This window comes from Mobula birostris, chromosome 25 (genome assembly GCF_030028105.1).
Source record: "Mobula birostris isolate sMobBir1 chromosome 25, sMobBir1.hap1, whole genome shotgun sequence".
In the NCBI taxonomy this organism is placed as follows: Eukaryota; Metazoa; Chordata; class Chondrichthyes; order Myliobatiformes; family Myliobatidae; genus Mobula; species Mobula birostris.
Genome location: NC_092394.1, coordinates 36,061,063 through 36,078,910, shown reverse-complemented (window position 1 = coordinate 36,078,910; position 17,848 = coordinate 36,061,063). Strand labels below are relative to the sequence as shown.

General features: G+C 42.4%; 1 protein-coding gene across 1 annotated transcript in view; it reads left to right on the top strand.

The window, feature by feature from the left end:
- The window catches only part of LOC140187910 (syntaxin-1B-like), a 202,026-nt gene that overhangs the window by 174,864 nt on the left and 9,314 nt on the right, over positions 1-17,848 (top strand). The window contains exon 6 of the mRNA XM_072243763.1: positions 14,352-14,489. Coding sequence (XP_072099864.1) covers positions 14,352-14,489 — 138 coding nt within the window. The remainder of the gene's footprint in view (positions 1-14,351; positions 14,490-17,848) is intronic.

Sequence of the window (17,848 nt, the reverse complement as noted above, 5' to 3'; positions counted from 1 at the left end):
TTGTCATGGTAATATGCTCAATTAGAAAATTGCAATGACAGCAGCTGAAAGTATACCTCCTCGTTATAGGGGATATCAATCACGAGGAAGTAAATGTCCTTTGCACACTGAAATCTCTTCCTTTCAATCATGTAGAGTCAGAGAGCACCTCAGCACAGAAACAGGCCCTTTGATCCATCTAGTCCATGCAGTCTGGCCTTCTATCTAGTCCCATCTACCTGCACCTGGACCCTAGCCCTCCAAACCTCTCTCGTCTAAGTATTTATCCAAATTTCTCTTAGATGTTACAATTAAACTGTCATCTACCACTTGCACTGGCATAAACGCGAGGAAGTTTGCAGATGCTGGAAACCCAAAGCAACACACCCAAAATGCTGGAGGAACTCAGCAGGTCAGGCAGCATCTATGGAGATGAATGAACAGTCGATGTTTCAGTCCAAGACCTTTCTTCAGGACTAAAAAGGAAGAGGGAAGGTCCAGAATAAAAAGGTGGGGTGGGGGGGAGACGGAAGGAGGATAGCTGGAAGGTGATAGGCAAAGCCGGCTGGTGAAGAGCTGGAGAAGAAGGAATCTAATAAGAGAGGAGAGTGGACCATAGGAAAAAGGGGAGGAGGAAGGGACCCAGGGGGAAGTGATAGGTAGGTGAGAGGAGGTAAAAAGCTAAGGTTTAAAAATAGAAGAGGGGAGGGATAGGGATATTTTTGTTACTGGAAGATTGATATTCATACCATCAGGTTGGAGGCTACCCAGGCAGAATATAAAGTGTTGCTCCTTCACTCTGAGGGTGGCCTCATCTTGGCATGAGAGGAAACCATGGACTGACATGTTAGAATGGGACTGGGAATCGGAATTAATTGGCAGCTCTTCCCACACTCATAACACCCTCTGAGTGAAGAGATTCCCTTTTGATTTCCCTTAATATTTCACCTTTCACCCTAAACCTATTTCCTCTAGCTCTAATCTCCCCCAGCCTGAGGGGGAAAGGCTACATGCATTCACCCTATCTACACACCTCATAACTTTGTACACTTCTACAAGATTTCCCTACATTCTCCTGTGCTCCAGTGAATGAAATCCTAACCTTTTCACTCTGTCCCTGTGACTCAGGTTCTCAAGTCCTGGCACCGTCCTAGTAAATTTCCTCTGCCCTCTTTCAAACTTATTGATATCCTTCCTGTAGGTAGGTGACCAGAACTGCAGAACATCTCAAAGTCATTGATGTCAACCGTAAAATGCATTTGCTGCTATTATGTAATGTGCTTACTACAGCACACTGTGCAGAGAAAGATCCCACATGTTGTGATGAATGAATGCTGTGTAACGAGTTTTATAGAGATTTTGGTCAGGTAATAGAGTGCATAATTTCATTTATATAGCTCCTTTTGCATCCTTAGGCCATCCCTAAGTGTTTCATATTAAATCACCACTACAGAAGAATAGTCAGCATTCTTTTACAGAAAAATACCGAGCAAAATCCCAAATAACAAGCAGGTATATATATTATAACTTAATATACAGTATACATTGTTGTGTTTGGGAGTTAAGGGCTGTACTGGAAATTGGAACCTAAGGAGAATATGTAATCTCTTAGAAACCACTGTTGGTTGTATAGGCCAATCAGAATCAGAGTCCCGTTTAATATCACTGGCATGTGTTGTAATATTTGTTGACTTTGCAGCAGCAGTACAATGCAATACATAATACTATAAAAACATGAATTATAGTAACTGTATGTATATATGTGTTGGCGCGTGGCCAAGTGGTTAAGGCATTCGTCTAGTGATTTGAAGGTTGCTAGTTCGAGCCTTGGCTGAGGCAGCATGTTGTGTCCTTGAGCAAGGCACTTAACCACACATTGCTCTACGACGACACTGGTGCCAAGCTGTATGGGTCCTAATGCCCTTCCCTTGGACAACATTGGTGACGTGGAGAGGGGAGACTTGCAGCATGGGCAACTGCTGGTCTTCCATACAACCTTGCCCAGGCCTGCATTCTGGAAACCGTCCAAGGCGCAAATCCATGGTCTCATGAAACTAACAGATGCCTATATGTATATATTAAATAGTTAAGTTAAATATAGTGCAAAAATAGAAATAAAAAAGTAGGGGTACTGTTCTTGGGTTCACTGTCCATTCTGAAATTGGGTGGCAGAGGGGAAGAAGCTGTTTGTTGAGTGTGTGCCTTCATGCCTCTGTACCTCCTTCTTGATGGTAGCAATGAGAACAAGACATGACCTAGGTGATGTGGGTCCTTAATGATGCCTTTTTGAGGCATCATTCCTTGAAGGTGTCCTGGATGCTATGGAGGCCAGTGCCCATGATGAAGTTGACTAAGTTTACAACTCTCTGCAGCTTACTTTGATCCTGTGCAGTAGCCCTTTCCCATACCAGATGATGAAGCAGCCAGTTAGAATGATCTCCACAGTACAACTGTAGAAATTTTTGAGTTTCTTTGGTGGCATAACAAATTTCCTTAAACTCAGAATGAAATACAGCCACTGTCATGCCTCCCTTGTAGCTGCTTCAATATATTGGGACCAGGTTAGATCCTCAGTGATATTCGCACCCAGGAACTTGAAATTACTCACTCTCTCCACTTCTGAGGACTGGTGTGTGTTCCCTCGATTTACCTCTTCTGAAGGCCACAATCAGCTCTTTGGTTCTACTGACACTGAGTGCAAGGCTGTCGCTACAGCACCGCTCAACTAGCTGGTATCTCTTGCTTCTGTACATCCTCTCGTCACCATCTGAAATTCTGCCAGCAATGTACAACCCCCTGTGCAGTGGATGCAATGGATTGCAGAAGTATTGATAAACTCCAACCAGACCATCGACTTCAGAGGATGATGGAGACAGATCATCGATGGCTTATGCCCCACTTAGCAACTAAGGGCCCAAGTAAGCAAGTAGTAAGTGAATAAGTAAAAACCAATGTGGAATTCTTGGAAGCTACTGGAAAGACAGATGATTCTTTTAATCACTGCCTGAAACAAAAGACAATAATATAGTATGTCCTCGACACAGCACTGAATTATTTAACTGGATTATGTGCTTGGGTCATAGACGGGGCTTAAAATAATCTTTCAGACTCTTGAGACTTCTACTGGTTGCTCCCACTATCAGTTATCCCAATACATTACATGGTGTTTGAATTCATGACTATGAGCTTGTATGTTAATTGCAGAATACATTAAATCATAAAATGAGTTATAGGTGATGTCTGTAGTTTTAGATATTTAGTTATAGAAGAGTGGATTCCTGTGAAAAAAGTACACAGATTTAATAGTGTGCTTGATACTGACATCAGGTATAACGAGGAAGGGAGTGTTATTCCTAACAATTGCATTCTTATCTGGATTAATTCTCTTAATTGATCATTGGTGTAAATAATCTACAAGATCCCCCCACCCCAGCTTTGAAAACGAGCACTGCACACAAGACGCTGGAGGAACTCAGCAGGCCAGGCAGCATCTATGGAAAAAAAGTACAGTCGACGTTTCGATCCGAAACCCTTCAGCAGGACTGGAGAAAAAAACACTGAGGAGTAGATTTAAAAGGTAGGAGAGGGGAGAGAGGAACACAAGATGATAGGTGAAACCTGAAGGGGGAGGGATGAAAAGAGCTGGGAAGTTGATTGGTGAAAGAGATACCGGGCTGGAGAAAGGGGAATCTGGTGGAAGAGGACGGAAGGCCATGGAAGGAAGAAGAAGGGGGAGGATCACCAGAGGGAGGCGATGGGCATGCAAGGAGATAATGTGAGAGATGGAAAAGGGGATGGGAAATGGTGAAGTGGGGTGGGGGGCATTTATGGGAGTTGGAGAAATCGATGTTCATGCCATCAGGTTGGAGGCTACCCAGACGGAATATAAAGTGTTGTTCCTCCAGCCTAAGTGTGGCCTCATCACGACAGTGGAGGAGGCCATGGATAGACATAGCGGAATGGGAAGTGGAATTAAAATGGGTGGCCACTGGGAGATCCCACTTTTTCTGGCGGATGGAGTATAGGTGCTCGGCGAAACGGTCTCCCAGTCTATGTCAGGTCTCACTGATATACAGTAAGGCCACACGAGGAGCACCAGACACAGTATATGACCCCAACAGACTCACAAGTGCAGTGTCATCTCACCTGGAAGCACTGTTTGGGGCCCTGAATGGTAATGTGGGAGGAGGCATAGGGGCAAGTATAGCATTGGTTCGACTTGCAAAGATAAGTACCAGGAGGGAGATCAGTGGGGAGGGATGAATGGACAATTTTTTTTGTGTGAGAGAACCTTTCAAAGCTGCATTCAATCACCTGAATCTATTTCCAGACCCAGTAATGCATCTTATATTCTCCAGCCTCAATGTTGCTTCAAAGTGAAATCAGCAAGAACCATTCAAATGCAATGAGCCAGTAATATGTGGATATCCTCAGTGCAAGTTAGTGTCAGGGGCTGATGGGACTGAAACGTTCATTTATTTGTTAGATTTTGGCTTTAATTTGATTCATTTTATTTACTACTTTACTTGGTCCCCTGTGAGTAGAGTAAGCGAGTATTAGCTTCATTAATTTTTATTTAAGTAATATTGTGCTGCTGGTAATCCACCCCATGGACATGAGGATTGCTTAAATTAAGTATTCAAATTTCATTTACCAATCTTGAGCAGTAAGAGGCTAGTGAAGTGCAAAAGATACATGGCAGCGTGGGGTTTATGTTAATCGTCAAGCAATAAGGAAACCAAATATGTGATTAAACCAAAAGTGAGTGTAACCCTTTGAACCTCTGAGCCTGTCCTGTCATTCAATGATATCATGACTGACCTTGTTTATCATCCGTTCTTTCCCGTTCATTCCCCATATCCTCTCATTCTCTTGGTGTCCACAGAAGGTACTGATCTCAAAGACTGATATAATGAATCCCAAAGCCACAGCTTTACAATGTTTTTTCTCATCTCTTCCAAATGGCCGGTTACTTCTTTGTATAGCAATCTCACCATATTCTGCGCTCTCCAGCAAGAGGGAATACCTCTCAACGTTCACCCTATTCTGATGGTGTTGGCTTTGCTGACCGAAAAATTCTAAACTCCAACGAACACTTCAAGCCCTAGCCGATATAGAAAGCTATAGGTACACTCACTAAAGGAAAGATATACTGTTGCTACCTACTCTTCAAAGACTAGTTCACTTCCCTGTTTATCCTCCATATCAAGATTAGCTTGCCAATACCCAGTATCCTCAAATCCTATGTCACCTCTTTCTAAGGGTTTGATTTCATTTTTTACCAAAAGAGCCACGCCATCCCCTCTGCTTGTCCTTTTGATACAATGTGTACCCTTAAGTTCCCAACTATAATATTCTTTCAGCCATGACTCAGTGATGCCACAACATCATGCTTGCCAATTCCTAACTGCTCTACAAGATCATCTACTTATTCCATATACTGTTGCATTCAAATGTAACACCTTCAGTCCTGTATCTGTCTCCTTTTTCAATTTTGTCCCCCTTTTACACTGCAACTCATCCACTCACTGCAATTTTGCCCTACCATCTGACTGTTCTTCCTTATAGACTCACTACACACTGCCTCTGTTTGTAGACCAACTGTCCTATCACTCCAGCTCCCATCCTCCTGCCAGATTAAACCTCCCCAACCATTCTAACAAGCCTGCCTCCAAGAATGTTGGTTTCTCCCCCTCATGTTCAGCTGTAACCAGTCTTTTTTGTACAGGTCATACCTAATTACCAGAAATCTGAAACCCTGTCTCCTGCACCAGTTTCTCAGCTATGCAGTCACCTGCCAAATCATCCTATTCTTACCGTCATTGGTTTTTGGCACAAGTAGAATTCCAGAGAACCCTGGAGGTCTTGCTGTTCAGCTTTATATCTAACTCCCTAAATTCTTGTTTCAGGACCTCCTCACTTTTCTACTACGTCATTGATGCCAGTATGTAACAAGACTTCCGGCTGCTTACTTTAGAATTGTGGACCCAATCAAAGACGCCCCTGACCCCAGCACCCTGGGAGGCAACATACCATCTGGGTGTCTCTATCACATCCACAGAATCTTGTGTCTACTTCTCTTATTATGGAATCCCTTATCACTACTGCAGTCCTCTTCTCCCCACCTTCTCTTCTGAGCCACAGCAGCAGGCTCAGTGCCAGAGGGCTGGTAGGTCGTCCCCTGAACAGTATGCAAAAAAAGTATACTTATTATTGAGGGGAGTGGCCGCAGGGGTACTCTGTACCCGCAGCCCATTTCCCTTCCCTCTCCTGACAGTCACCCATTTACCTGCCTCCTCCATCTTCAGATAAACCTCCCTGCAGCTCCTATCTATCATCTCCTCAGTTTGAGCCAAAGGTAATTGAGCAGCAGCTCCAGTTCCTTATCATTTTAGTAAATAGCTTAGCCAGTGTTGTCTGATTTGAAACAAGCCCAATTAAGTAACCTCATTGTGTTATACTGCAAATCTTGGGAAATCAGCTCAAGTGCTGTGGACCAGCATCCTGTGTTTTATAGTCAGTGCATTTGTTTGCAAAGTTGTCCTTTTAACTTCAGACTGATTATTGCTTGCCATTTACGTTATGAACTGAAAACTGGCTCCTGTTTACAACAAGAAGGTGAACAAAGAATATTGGTTGGAAGTTTATCTTACTCAATAACAACCCTTTGATCTTGAGAAGTTACAATTGCTATTTAGAAAGATGAACTTTTCAGAAAAAAAGGCCTCCTGGCCCAGTGAATATCTATCACATTATTCAGTATCTGTCAGAATTCTACCCCAATCCTGATATAGTAAGATAGCTTTCATTCTTCCACTCTATATAATACAGTCCCATTTTAATCTCTTCTTGTAGGATGACTATGCCATTCAGGAATTAATCTATGCTTCACTACACGATGCAGGCACCAAACTTGTTCACACTGCTCCAAGCATGGATGAAATTATGAAAAAATGGAATCCCAAAATTTGGATGTAAAATGTTTGTAATGTTAAAAACTTGTGGTTCAATAAAGAGTTAGAGGGAAATGAATCTGCCATCCTTAGTTGCCATGGCTTCAATGTAACTCCAATAATGTTACATTATTGTGTACATCCTCAAATGCCCTTTGACAATGGACTAGTAAGCCACTCAGTTATTTAAAAGCCATGATGATGAAGTCCATAGTCTATATGTCCGTATTACATTGAAACAGAATTCGGGCTTTTGCCCTTTGAGTCTGCTCGGCCATTCCATCATAGCTGATTTATTATCCCTCTCAACCTCATTCTCTTGTCTTATCACTGAACATTTGAATAAAATTGGATTTGTGACTCTTCATCAATCTGGGGACTGTGATTGTGGGAAGTAAGGCATGCCCAACCATGCTCACAAGCTTTTGGGCACCTTATCAAAATTGGGAAAGCTATCCTACAAACTAGTCAGACGATAACCTGTCATGGAAATGTGTGCAGAGACAAGACTTTCAGCCAACATCCCTGACTCCTCCATATGGTTCTTGAGCAGAGTAACCGGGACGATGACACAGTTGGAGAAAAGTTCCGAGAGACATCAACGTTGAACCCATTGTCCAGTAATTCTCCACAAAGTCAAATATTGGTATGGAAACCTCATGGTAATGAGTTTCTGCTGATGAATTCAGAGTTCTTTCAGAACTCCGCCAGCAGTCAAAGAACTGCTGAGGATAGGAAGGGAAAGGAATATATTCAGAATGTGTCATTTCAAGCAGGAATGATTATTATAGTTTTACTCAACTCTCCACTTGCACTATAGAATAGAAAAGCTCAGGGTAAACATACCTGCACATGTTGTGATTAATATATCTGCCACAGATATTTCTATAACTGTTGGTAGAACTGACCATACAAAACCTCATGGAATCTAAGTCCTGCCTTCACCTTGCATTACATGTGTAATTATTTGGATTAAGAACAAATGGGCTCACAATTATGAGTTGCATCTAAGAGGCACCGGCGGCCATTTGCAACAGTAGAATTAAGGCTCCCCAACGTATTTCATTCTACCATTACCATTCAGACAGAAGCAGTGAAAACAAGACATCAATGTATTGAAGCTCCAACACAGGAATGGGGTGCATGTTGAACAACAGATAGAGCTCAGTGATCATATTAGCAGCATCAAAATGGTCCAGTCTTGTGTCACATTGTGTACAATGAGAAGTGGATAATTAAACAACTTACCTCAACAAGCTCCCAGAACATCCCTGTCCCTGAAAATCCATCTGACATGGCAATAAATGATCCTTCTGGACTGCACACTATTGAAAAGTCCAGTTTTAATCCATTCAATTAATATACAAATAGGTACTAGTAAATGGCTGTATGCTTTTGACACAGCAAAATCCATGACAACACCTTGTCTATAGTGCAGGGGATTTGTGCTTTTGATTTGCCACTAACTCTAACTAGAAAACTGGAGTTTATTTGATGAAATGGAAGGTTTTCCACTGAGTCCTGTTCATCAAAGCAGAATTAATCCAGTAGGGATATTTACTGTCCTGTCCATCCACACCTGGTCATGTTGGATCTCTGTTTATTTTCTGTTCTTCCGGGAGTTAGGAATGATGAGCAGTCTTATTTCTAAGATTTCAGTTTAGTTAGAGTACAAACAAACATACAAATTCTAAGCAAACTAAATGAAGAGCTGAAAAACTATGCTAAGGGTTGTATGGATGTGAAGACAAAGGAATCAGAAGGTGCAGAGCCTCGATGGGTTGAGTTAAGAAATGGCAAGGGTAAAAGGACCCTAATGACAGTTGTATACAGGCCTCGAAACAGCAGCCAGGATGTGGATTACAAATTACAGCAGGAGATAGAAAAGGCGTGTCAGAAGGGCAATGTCCATGATCATCGTTGGGGATGTAACATAAAAGTGGATTGGGAAAACCAGGCCAGTACTGGACCTCAAGAGAGAGAATTTGTAGAGTACCTAAGGGATGGCTTTTTAGAACAGCTTGTTGTTGAGCCCACTAGAGGATTGGCTGTGATGGATTGGGTGTTTTGCAGTGATCCAGAGGTGATAAAAGAGCTTAAGGTTAAGGGACCTTTAGGAAACAGCGATCACAATATGATTGAGTTCACTTTGAAATTTGAGAAGGAGAAGCTAAATTCCAATGCGTCGGTATTTCAGTGCAATAAAGGAAATTACAATAGCATAAGAAGGGAACTGGCTAAAGTTGACTGGAAAGGGACACGAGCGGGAAGGACAGCAGAGCACCAGTGACTGGAGTTTCTGCAAAAAATGAGGGAAGTGCAAGACAGATTATATCCCAAATAAGACGAAATTTGCGAATGGAAGAAGATACTACTGTGGCTGACAAGTGAAGTCAGAGCCAAAGTAAAAGCAAAAGAGAAAACATACAAGGAAGCCAAAGCTCGTGGGAAGACAGAGGATTGGGAAGCTTTTAAAAACTTGCAGAAGGAAACTAAGAAGGTCATTAGGAAGGAAAAGATGAATTATGAAAGGAAGCTGGCGACTAATATCAAAGAAGATACTAAAAGCTTCTTTAAGTATATAAAGGGTAAAAGAAAGTTGAAGGTAGATATAGGACCAAAAGAAAATGACACTGAAGGTATCGTAATGAGAGACGCAGAGATGGCAGAGGAACTGAATGCGTATTTTGCCTCAGTCTTCACAGTGGAAGACAATTGCAGTATACCGCACATTCAAGAGTGTCAAGGAAGTGAAGTATGTGCAGTGAAAATTACAACTGAGAAGGTACTCGTGAAGCTTAATGGTCTGAGGGATAAATCTCCTGGACCTGATGGAATGCGCCCTTGGATTCTGAAGGATGTAGCTGGAGAGATTGCAGAGGCATTAACAATGATCTTTCAAGAATCAATAGATTTTGGCATTGTGCTGGATGACTAGAAAATTGCAAATGTTACTCTGCAACTTAAGAAGGGTGGGAGGCAGCAGAAAGGAAACTATAGACCTGTTAGCCTGACATCAGTGGTTGGGAAGTTGCTGAAGTCGATTGTTAGGGGTGAAATTATGGAGTACCTGGAGGCACATGACAAGATAGGCCAAAGCCAGCACAGTTTCCTGAAAGGAAAATCCTGCCTGACTAATCTACTGCAATTTTTTAAGGAAATTACAAGCAGGATAGACAAAGGAGATGCAGTAGATGTGGTATACTTGGATTTTCAGAAGGCCTTTGACAAGGTGCCACACATGAGGCTGCTTAGCAAGATAAGAGCCCATGAAGTTACAGAGAAGTTGCCAGCATGGATGGAGCATTGGCTGATCAGCAGAAAACAGAGAGTGGGAATAAAGGGATCCTATTCTGGCTGGCTGCTGGTTACTAGTGGAGTTCCACAGGGGTCGGTGTTGGGACTACTGCTTTTTATGATGTATGTCAATGATTTTGACCATGGGATTAATAGATTTGTGGCTAAATTTGCCGATGATACAAAGAGAGGTGGAGGAGCAGGTAGTGTTGAGGAAACAGAGAGCCTGCAGAGAGACTTAGGTAGTTTAAGGGAATGGGCAAGGAAGTGGCAAATGAAGTACAATATTGGGAAGTGTATGGTCATGCACTTTGTTGGAAGAAATAAACAGGAAGACTATTACTTAAATAGGGAGATAATTCAAAATGATGAGATGCAAAAGGTCTTAGTAGTCCTTGTGCAGGATACCCTGATACAAAGAGAGGTGGAGGAGCAGGTACTGTTGAGGAAACAGAGAGCCTGCAGAGAGACTTAGGTAGTTTAAGGGAATGGGCAAGGAAGTGGCAAATGAAGTACAATATTGGGAAGTGTATGGTCATGCACTTTGTTGGAAGAAATAAACAGGAAGACTATTATTTAAATAGGGGGATAATTCAAAATGATGAGATGCAAAAGGTCTTAGTAGTCCTTGTGCAGGATACCCTAATTGTTAACTTCCAGATTGAGTCAGTGGTGAAGGCGGCAAATGCACTGTTGGCATTCATTTCTAGAGGTATAGAATATAAGCACAGGGATGTGATGTTGAGGCTCTATAAGGCACTTGTGAGACCACACTTGGAGTATTGTGCACAGTTTTGGGCTCCTTATTTTAGAAAGGATATACTGACATTGGAGAAGATTCAAAGCAGATTCATAAGAATGATTCCAGGAATGAAAGGGTTACCGTATGAGAAACGTCTGGCAGCTCTTGGGTTGTATTCCCTGGAGTTCAGGAGAATGAGGGGGGATCTCATAGAAACATTCCAAATGTTAAAAGGCCTGAACAGATTAGATATGGCAAAGTTATTTCCCTTAGTAGGGGAGCCTAGGAAAAGAGGGCATGACTTCAGGATTGAAGGACTTCCATTTAGAACAGAGATGTGGAGAAATTACTCCAGAGGGTGGTAAATCTGTGGAATTTGTTGCCAAGTCAGTGGGTGCATTTAAGGCAGAGATAGATAGGTTGTTGATTAGCCAGGGCATCAAAAGGTATGGGGAGAAGGAAGGGGAATGAGGATGACTAGAAGAATTGGATCAGCCCATGATTGAATGGTGCAGCAGACTCAATGGGTAGAATGGCCTACTTCTGCTCATATATTTGATGGTCTTATGAATAAAGAAGAAGCCAAGATGGTGCCTCTGAAAAATCTATCACTTTTTTTAGAAGAGAAATTCTTTAGATAGAGAATAAACTTGTTAATAGGCTACATAATTAAAACAATTACATCACATGGGTAATGTGCTCATACTTAGCCAATGAAAAATAAGAAAGTTGATAAACCATTAATTTAGCTGCTCTACCACTTTCTGCCAATGAGTATGAACTAGACACAAGTTTGTTAAAAAGCACAAATCTTATTAAAAAAATTATTTAAAAAGCAGTGGTTTATTCATCATACTTCTGGAAGTAGTCATCATAGAAGGTTTTGTATGATATTTGTCACCACTTTTGTCTCATTGCAGCTTCAGTTCAAACAGTTAAAAACTTGAATCCTAGAAACAAGGTGAAAGTGACTACCCTTGACTTAATGAGGCTTTGTAAAAGTTACATCAGTGGGAATCACGGTGAAAATCTCGACCAATTAGTGTTATTATTAGTGTAAAAATATGGTCATAATTGCTGGACACCAAGCGAGATCACTGATCTGCCACATTTCCCCTAAGAAGTTACCTGAAGGTTCATCAAAGGTCTTCCCACCATCAGAAGCGGACTTGGTTACTGTTGATTGCAGAGTGCCAAGTTCCATTCACAGATCCACAGACAACAAACCAGTCAGTATCCATACACAGCTACACCTTGACAATGGTCTGACTTGGGCTGTTATGTAGTTAATAATATTTACATCACACAAGCACTGAGGAGCGGCTATTAACAAAAAGACCATGACCTCTTGATATTGAAGTTCCCTACCTTTGCCGAATCTTTCAGCATTAACGTCCTTTGGGGCTACTGTTATCTGAACCGGACACAAATTGCTGCAGCAACAGTTCATGTAGCCTGAGAATACAAGCAATTGTTCAATGGGCTACAAGGATACAGAAGGTGACCTATGCTTCCACAGTGTTACTAAGATAATGAGACTGCCTGTAATGAGTATGCTTGATTCATCAATTCCTTCACAGGTAAAGCCCTCCCAATCATTGAGCGCATCTATATGAAACACTGTCGCAAGAAAGCAGCGTCCATCATCAGCCACCCAGGCCATACTGTCTTGGTGCTGCTGCCATTAGGAAGAAGGTATAGGGGCCTCGGGACTCACACCACTAAGTTCAGGAACAGTTACTACCCCTCAACCATCAGACTCTTGAACAAAGGGGATAACTTCCCTCAGTTCCATTTGCTCCTTCATTGAAATGTTCCGACAACCAATGGACCCACTTTCAAGGATTCATTATTGCATGTTCTTGATATTTATTGCATATTTATTTATTAAGATTCATGATTCAAAGATTCAAAGTACATTTATTATCAAAGAATTTATAAATTATACAACCTTGAGATTTGTTCGCTCACAAAGCAAGAAACCCAAAAGAACCCATTTAAAGGAAAAAAATAAAAAGACTAACACCCAATCTGCAAAAAAAGAAAAAAAACATATCATGCAAACAATTGAAGCAAACAACAACGTTGTGAGTTAAATTGAGTTCTCAGGTCTGAACTCCGGAGCAGCCCAGAGTAGGCCCAAAGCCTCGCTTGTCAGTTCATCATATTAGCGGACATGGAGCACAGCAGCTGGGGCAGTCTTCATAGCTTCACTGCCATGGAAAGAAGAGTGACTATCGCAGGGAGCGAGCAAAATTAGCTCTCGCTTCCGATCTGGGCCAGTGTTTAAAATGTTTGAAAGGCAGATTGTGCCTTGCACTAGGACCCGGCTGCTGCAAAAGGGCTGGGGCCTGGCTCTTTGCCCAGATTTTGCTGCCCAGCTCGAAGGTGTTCTCAAGCTCTTCAAATCAGTTTGGCACCTGAAGCAATCGAACCTCACACCTGGGCCAGTTGTATGGGGATCAAATCTCCTCTGCCCCAACTTCTGCTCTCTGATCCGCTCACTCCATCTGCATCAATTCTGCAACGCACTGTCTTGGCTCATCCCCTCGTCATCGCTCACCCCCTTGCTGTTTGCAGTGATAATTTACCTTAGAAAAGGTGTTTTTATTGATGATGTTAGTCGAATTTCCTGCCTTCTTAACTACCAGTGAGTTGTCACATGCATTTGGTAGTGCCATCTTAACGATCCTACTCCCATGGAATATTATTATTATTTCTTCTTTTTGTATTTACACAGTTTGTTGTCTTCTGCATGCTGGTTGGGTGGTCTTTCATTATTCCGTTATAGTTATTATTCTATTGATTTGTTGAGTATGCTGACAAAAATAATGAATCTCAGGGTTGTATATGGTGACGTATATGTATTTTGATAATAAAATTTACTTTGAAGATTTGAACTTTGTCATTTGATGGAATGTGATACTTGGAATGTCTGATAGTTAAAGAAAACCTAGCATATGTAAGTGTGTAAATGGTGATGCAGTCTTCACAAGGGGTAAAGATGTATTATTCTTAAGGATGTCTTATGCATTGGTAAAGCAGAAAGAATCACCTCATGAGGACTGTTGGTTTATTGAGAATTTCACTCACTGAATTCCAGGAATGTAAACATGCTAAAACAATCAAAAAACTGATGTTAAGTGATTTAAAAATACTATGCCCCCTGCCAAGGCAGACGGGAGACGATATGTGCAAGTCCTGATAGAATGGTAAAAATCTAGCCAGGTAAATGTAATTTTTTCCTAATCATGTTGCAGTCTTTGCTTCTAAGTCATCTACTGGTGAATCCTAGGATTTGTATGTACCTGGCCATGCCCGAAAGTGTTCTATGAAGGCTGGATGACCAGCTGGTTCTGCATGATTTTCTCTCCCTGTAGATCATCATGGATTCCAATATAACAAAGCAGGCGCTTAATGAGATTGAAACACGACATCATGAGATCATCAAACTGGAGAACTGTATCCGCGAACTGCACGATATGTTCATGGACATGGCAATGCTGGTGGAAAGCCAGGTAAGATGCAATTTAAACAGAGAAACATCTCACCTTGACTCTGTTATCTACACAGGGAAAAGGGCCAGCATGGTCAGGAATAGTGTGGTGAATTAAAGTAGAACTTTCTCATTCTATCTTCTTGATGATTTTAACTACCATAATATCTTTGATCGGACAAGAACTTTTAAGTATGAATGTGAAGTATTATTGCTTTACACTGTTTTTGATGCCTTTGCTCAGTGACTAATGTTCTCATGGTCAACATTGCTGAAGTTAAGTAGAAAGGTTAATCTCAGTTTAATCGCATTACAGAAGCAAGAATTGGTTATATATTAACTTGAATCTGCTCCACTAGGATAATGACTGTCTACTCTCGTACCCAAACCCACATCCCTCCATTCACTTAATTTCCAAAAATCTGCAGAATTCAGTCCTAACTGTCACTAAGTTATGTGGAACCTATCAACCTTGTGTTTAGTTTCCAGAATTCTCCAAACATTCTTCTTTGGTTTCTCTGGTAACCATTAATTCCCTCTGGGTTGCCAATGCCATGTCTAAGTGGCAATACAGAATGGGCCTACCAGTCCTTCAAACCATGCCCCCAAGCAATCCCTGGTTTCATTCCAGCCTAATTCATTTACAAAGACCAATTAACCTACCAACCAGTACGTCTTTGGACTGTGGGAGGAAACGGAGGCACCTGGAGGAAACCCACACAGTCATGGGGAGAACGTACAAACTCCTTACGGGCTGTGACAGGAATTGAACCCAGGTCACTGGTACTGTAAAGCATTGTGCCAGTCACTAGGCTACCTTGCTGCCCCGGTTGCATAGTGGATAGCACAATGAGGTCTTGAGGTCACATGGTCTGCTTGAATTTACACACGCTGAAGAGAGAGTTTGTCGCATTGTTAACAAGAGGCATTCTGTGCTCCAAGCAGACAGCTACCAATCCACCACTCAAAACTGGGAAGGTAATTGGTTCTTCCATCATGACCTTGCTACCTATCCCTCAAAGAAGTGGTGCAGTTACCTCCCTGACTCCTAAAATAAAGACAACAGAAAGGGGCATCCTGTCCCGCTATTTAAAGTGAGCATTTAGACCTGAACATAGTCAAGGCTCTTCCCACACCAAGACCTTGCAACCCTTTGTCTCTGAGACACCATCCTTTATCACCTTTTATCTGTCAATCCTTCAAGAGGGGCCTTGATGGAGAAAGGGTGAGGCTCTGTAATATCTGACTCAGAATCATGTTTGCCGAGGGCAGATTCCCTGGCAGAATCTTTGCTTCTTGACCCAACCTCGGTCACTGCCGAAGCGGCCTCACCCCGCCACTGTCTGACCCCCACTGGTTATTTTTACTGATCACTTCATATGACCACTTCCAAACTCTTCTCAGTCCCCACCCTCCTCCGCTCCTTCCCCTCACGTACTGCCCCCAGCTCTCCAAAATCTTGACCAACAGCAGTTTCCACTCATGAAAAGCTGAATTCAAATCGACTAAAGGAAAGTGGTAATATGTGCTGCAATAGAGATCTCTATTGCATTCATTCACATTTTCACTGCGAGGCTCTGACTGTGAGCCTGTTCTTCCTACGCCGGTAACAGCCTCTATTTTCTCCTGCTGCTGATGCCCTGGACTGGATGGTGGAGGCCGGCAGGTAATGTGTTCCTGTGTCTGTAGCATGCAGTAACAGTGCAGCTTGCATGTTTGCATGTTCGTCCAACCATGCGCATGACCTTGGGTTGTTTAAATGTCGTAACGCACCCGACAAAGTGCAGGTGTGGCACTACGAGATGGTTTGGTGTCTCGGCCTAGCTGTACTCTGCATCCACTACCCTGGCAGCAGAGTTGCTGGATAAAGCTATCAATATTTTGGAGCATGCACGCCCTTGGGATTGGTGGACAGGGTAAAAATTCATGGAGGGTTTGAGCTATTAGAAGGAAAATGAATAGGTAGACTCTTTGCTTCTTTTTCATGGACTCCGCAATTGAGAAAATTGTGGAAGGAGAGAAAGGTGTCACGGGTTCTGAAGGAGGTGGCTTTGGAGATTGTGGAGGCATTGGAAATGATCTTCCAGGAATCAATAGACTCTGGCATGTTTCCGGAGGACTGGAATGTTGCAAATGTATTTCCACTGTTTAAGAAAGGAGGGAGGCAGCAAAAAGAAAATTACAGACTTATTATTCTGACATCGGTAGTTGGAAGGTTATTTGAGTCAATCCTCAAGGACGAGGTTACGAAATACCTCGAGGTGCATGATAAGATAGGCCCAAGGCAGCATGGTTTCATGAAGGGAAGATCCTGCCTCTCCAACCTATTGGAATTTTTTGAGGTAATCTCAAATAAGATTGATAAGGGAGAGGCTGTGGATGTTGTGTATTTGGATTTTCAAAAGGCCTTCGATAAGGTGCCGCATAAGAAGCTGCTTAGTAAGATGTTGAAAGAGTGCAGAGAAGATTTACAAGGATGTTGCCGGGACTTGAGAAACTGAGTTACAGAGAAAGGTTGAATAGGTTAGGACTTTATTCCCTGGAGCGTAGAAGAATGAGGGGAGATTTGATAGAGGTATATAAAATTATGATGGGTATAGATAGAGTGAATGCAAGCAGGCTTTTTCCACTGAGGCTAGGGGAGAATAAAAAACCAGAGGACATGGGTTAAGGGTGAAGGGGGAGAAGTTTAAAGGGAACATGGGGGGGGGGGGCTTCTTCACACAGAGAGTGGTGGGAGTGTGGAATGAGCTGCCAGATGAAGTGGTAAATGCGGGCTCACTTTTAACATTTAAGAAAAACTTGGACAGGTACATGGATGCGAGGTGTATGGAGGGATATGGTCCAGGTGGAGGTCAGTGGGACGAGGCAGAAAAACGGTTCGGCTCAGCCAAGAAGGGCCAAATGGCCTGTTTCTGTGCTGTAATGTTCAATGGTTCTATGAGAGCCCATGGAATTACAGGAACGATATTGGAATGGGTGGAGCATTGGCTGATAGGCAGAAAGCAAAGGGTGGGAATAAAGGGATCCTATTCTGATTGGTTGCCGGTTACTAGTGGTGTTCCACAGGGGTCGGTGTTGGGGCTGCTTCTTTTTACAATGTATATCGATGATTTCGATTATGGATTAAATGGTTTTGTGGCTAAGTTTGCAGATGACACCAAGATAGGTGGAGCAGCATGAAGTGTTGAAGAAACGGAAAGGTTGCAGAGAGACTTGGTCAGTTTAGGAGAGTGGGCAAAGAAATGGCAGATGAGATACAATGTTGAGAAATGTACGGTTGTACATTTTGGAAGAAGAAATAATTGGGCAGATTATTATTTAGATGGGGAGAAAATTCAAAAATCGGAAGCGCAAAGGGACTTGGGGGTCCTCATGCAG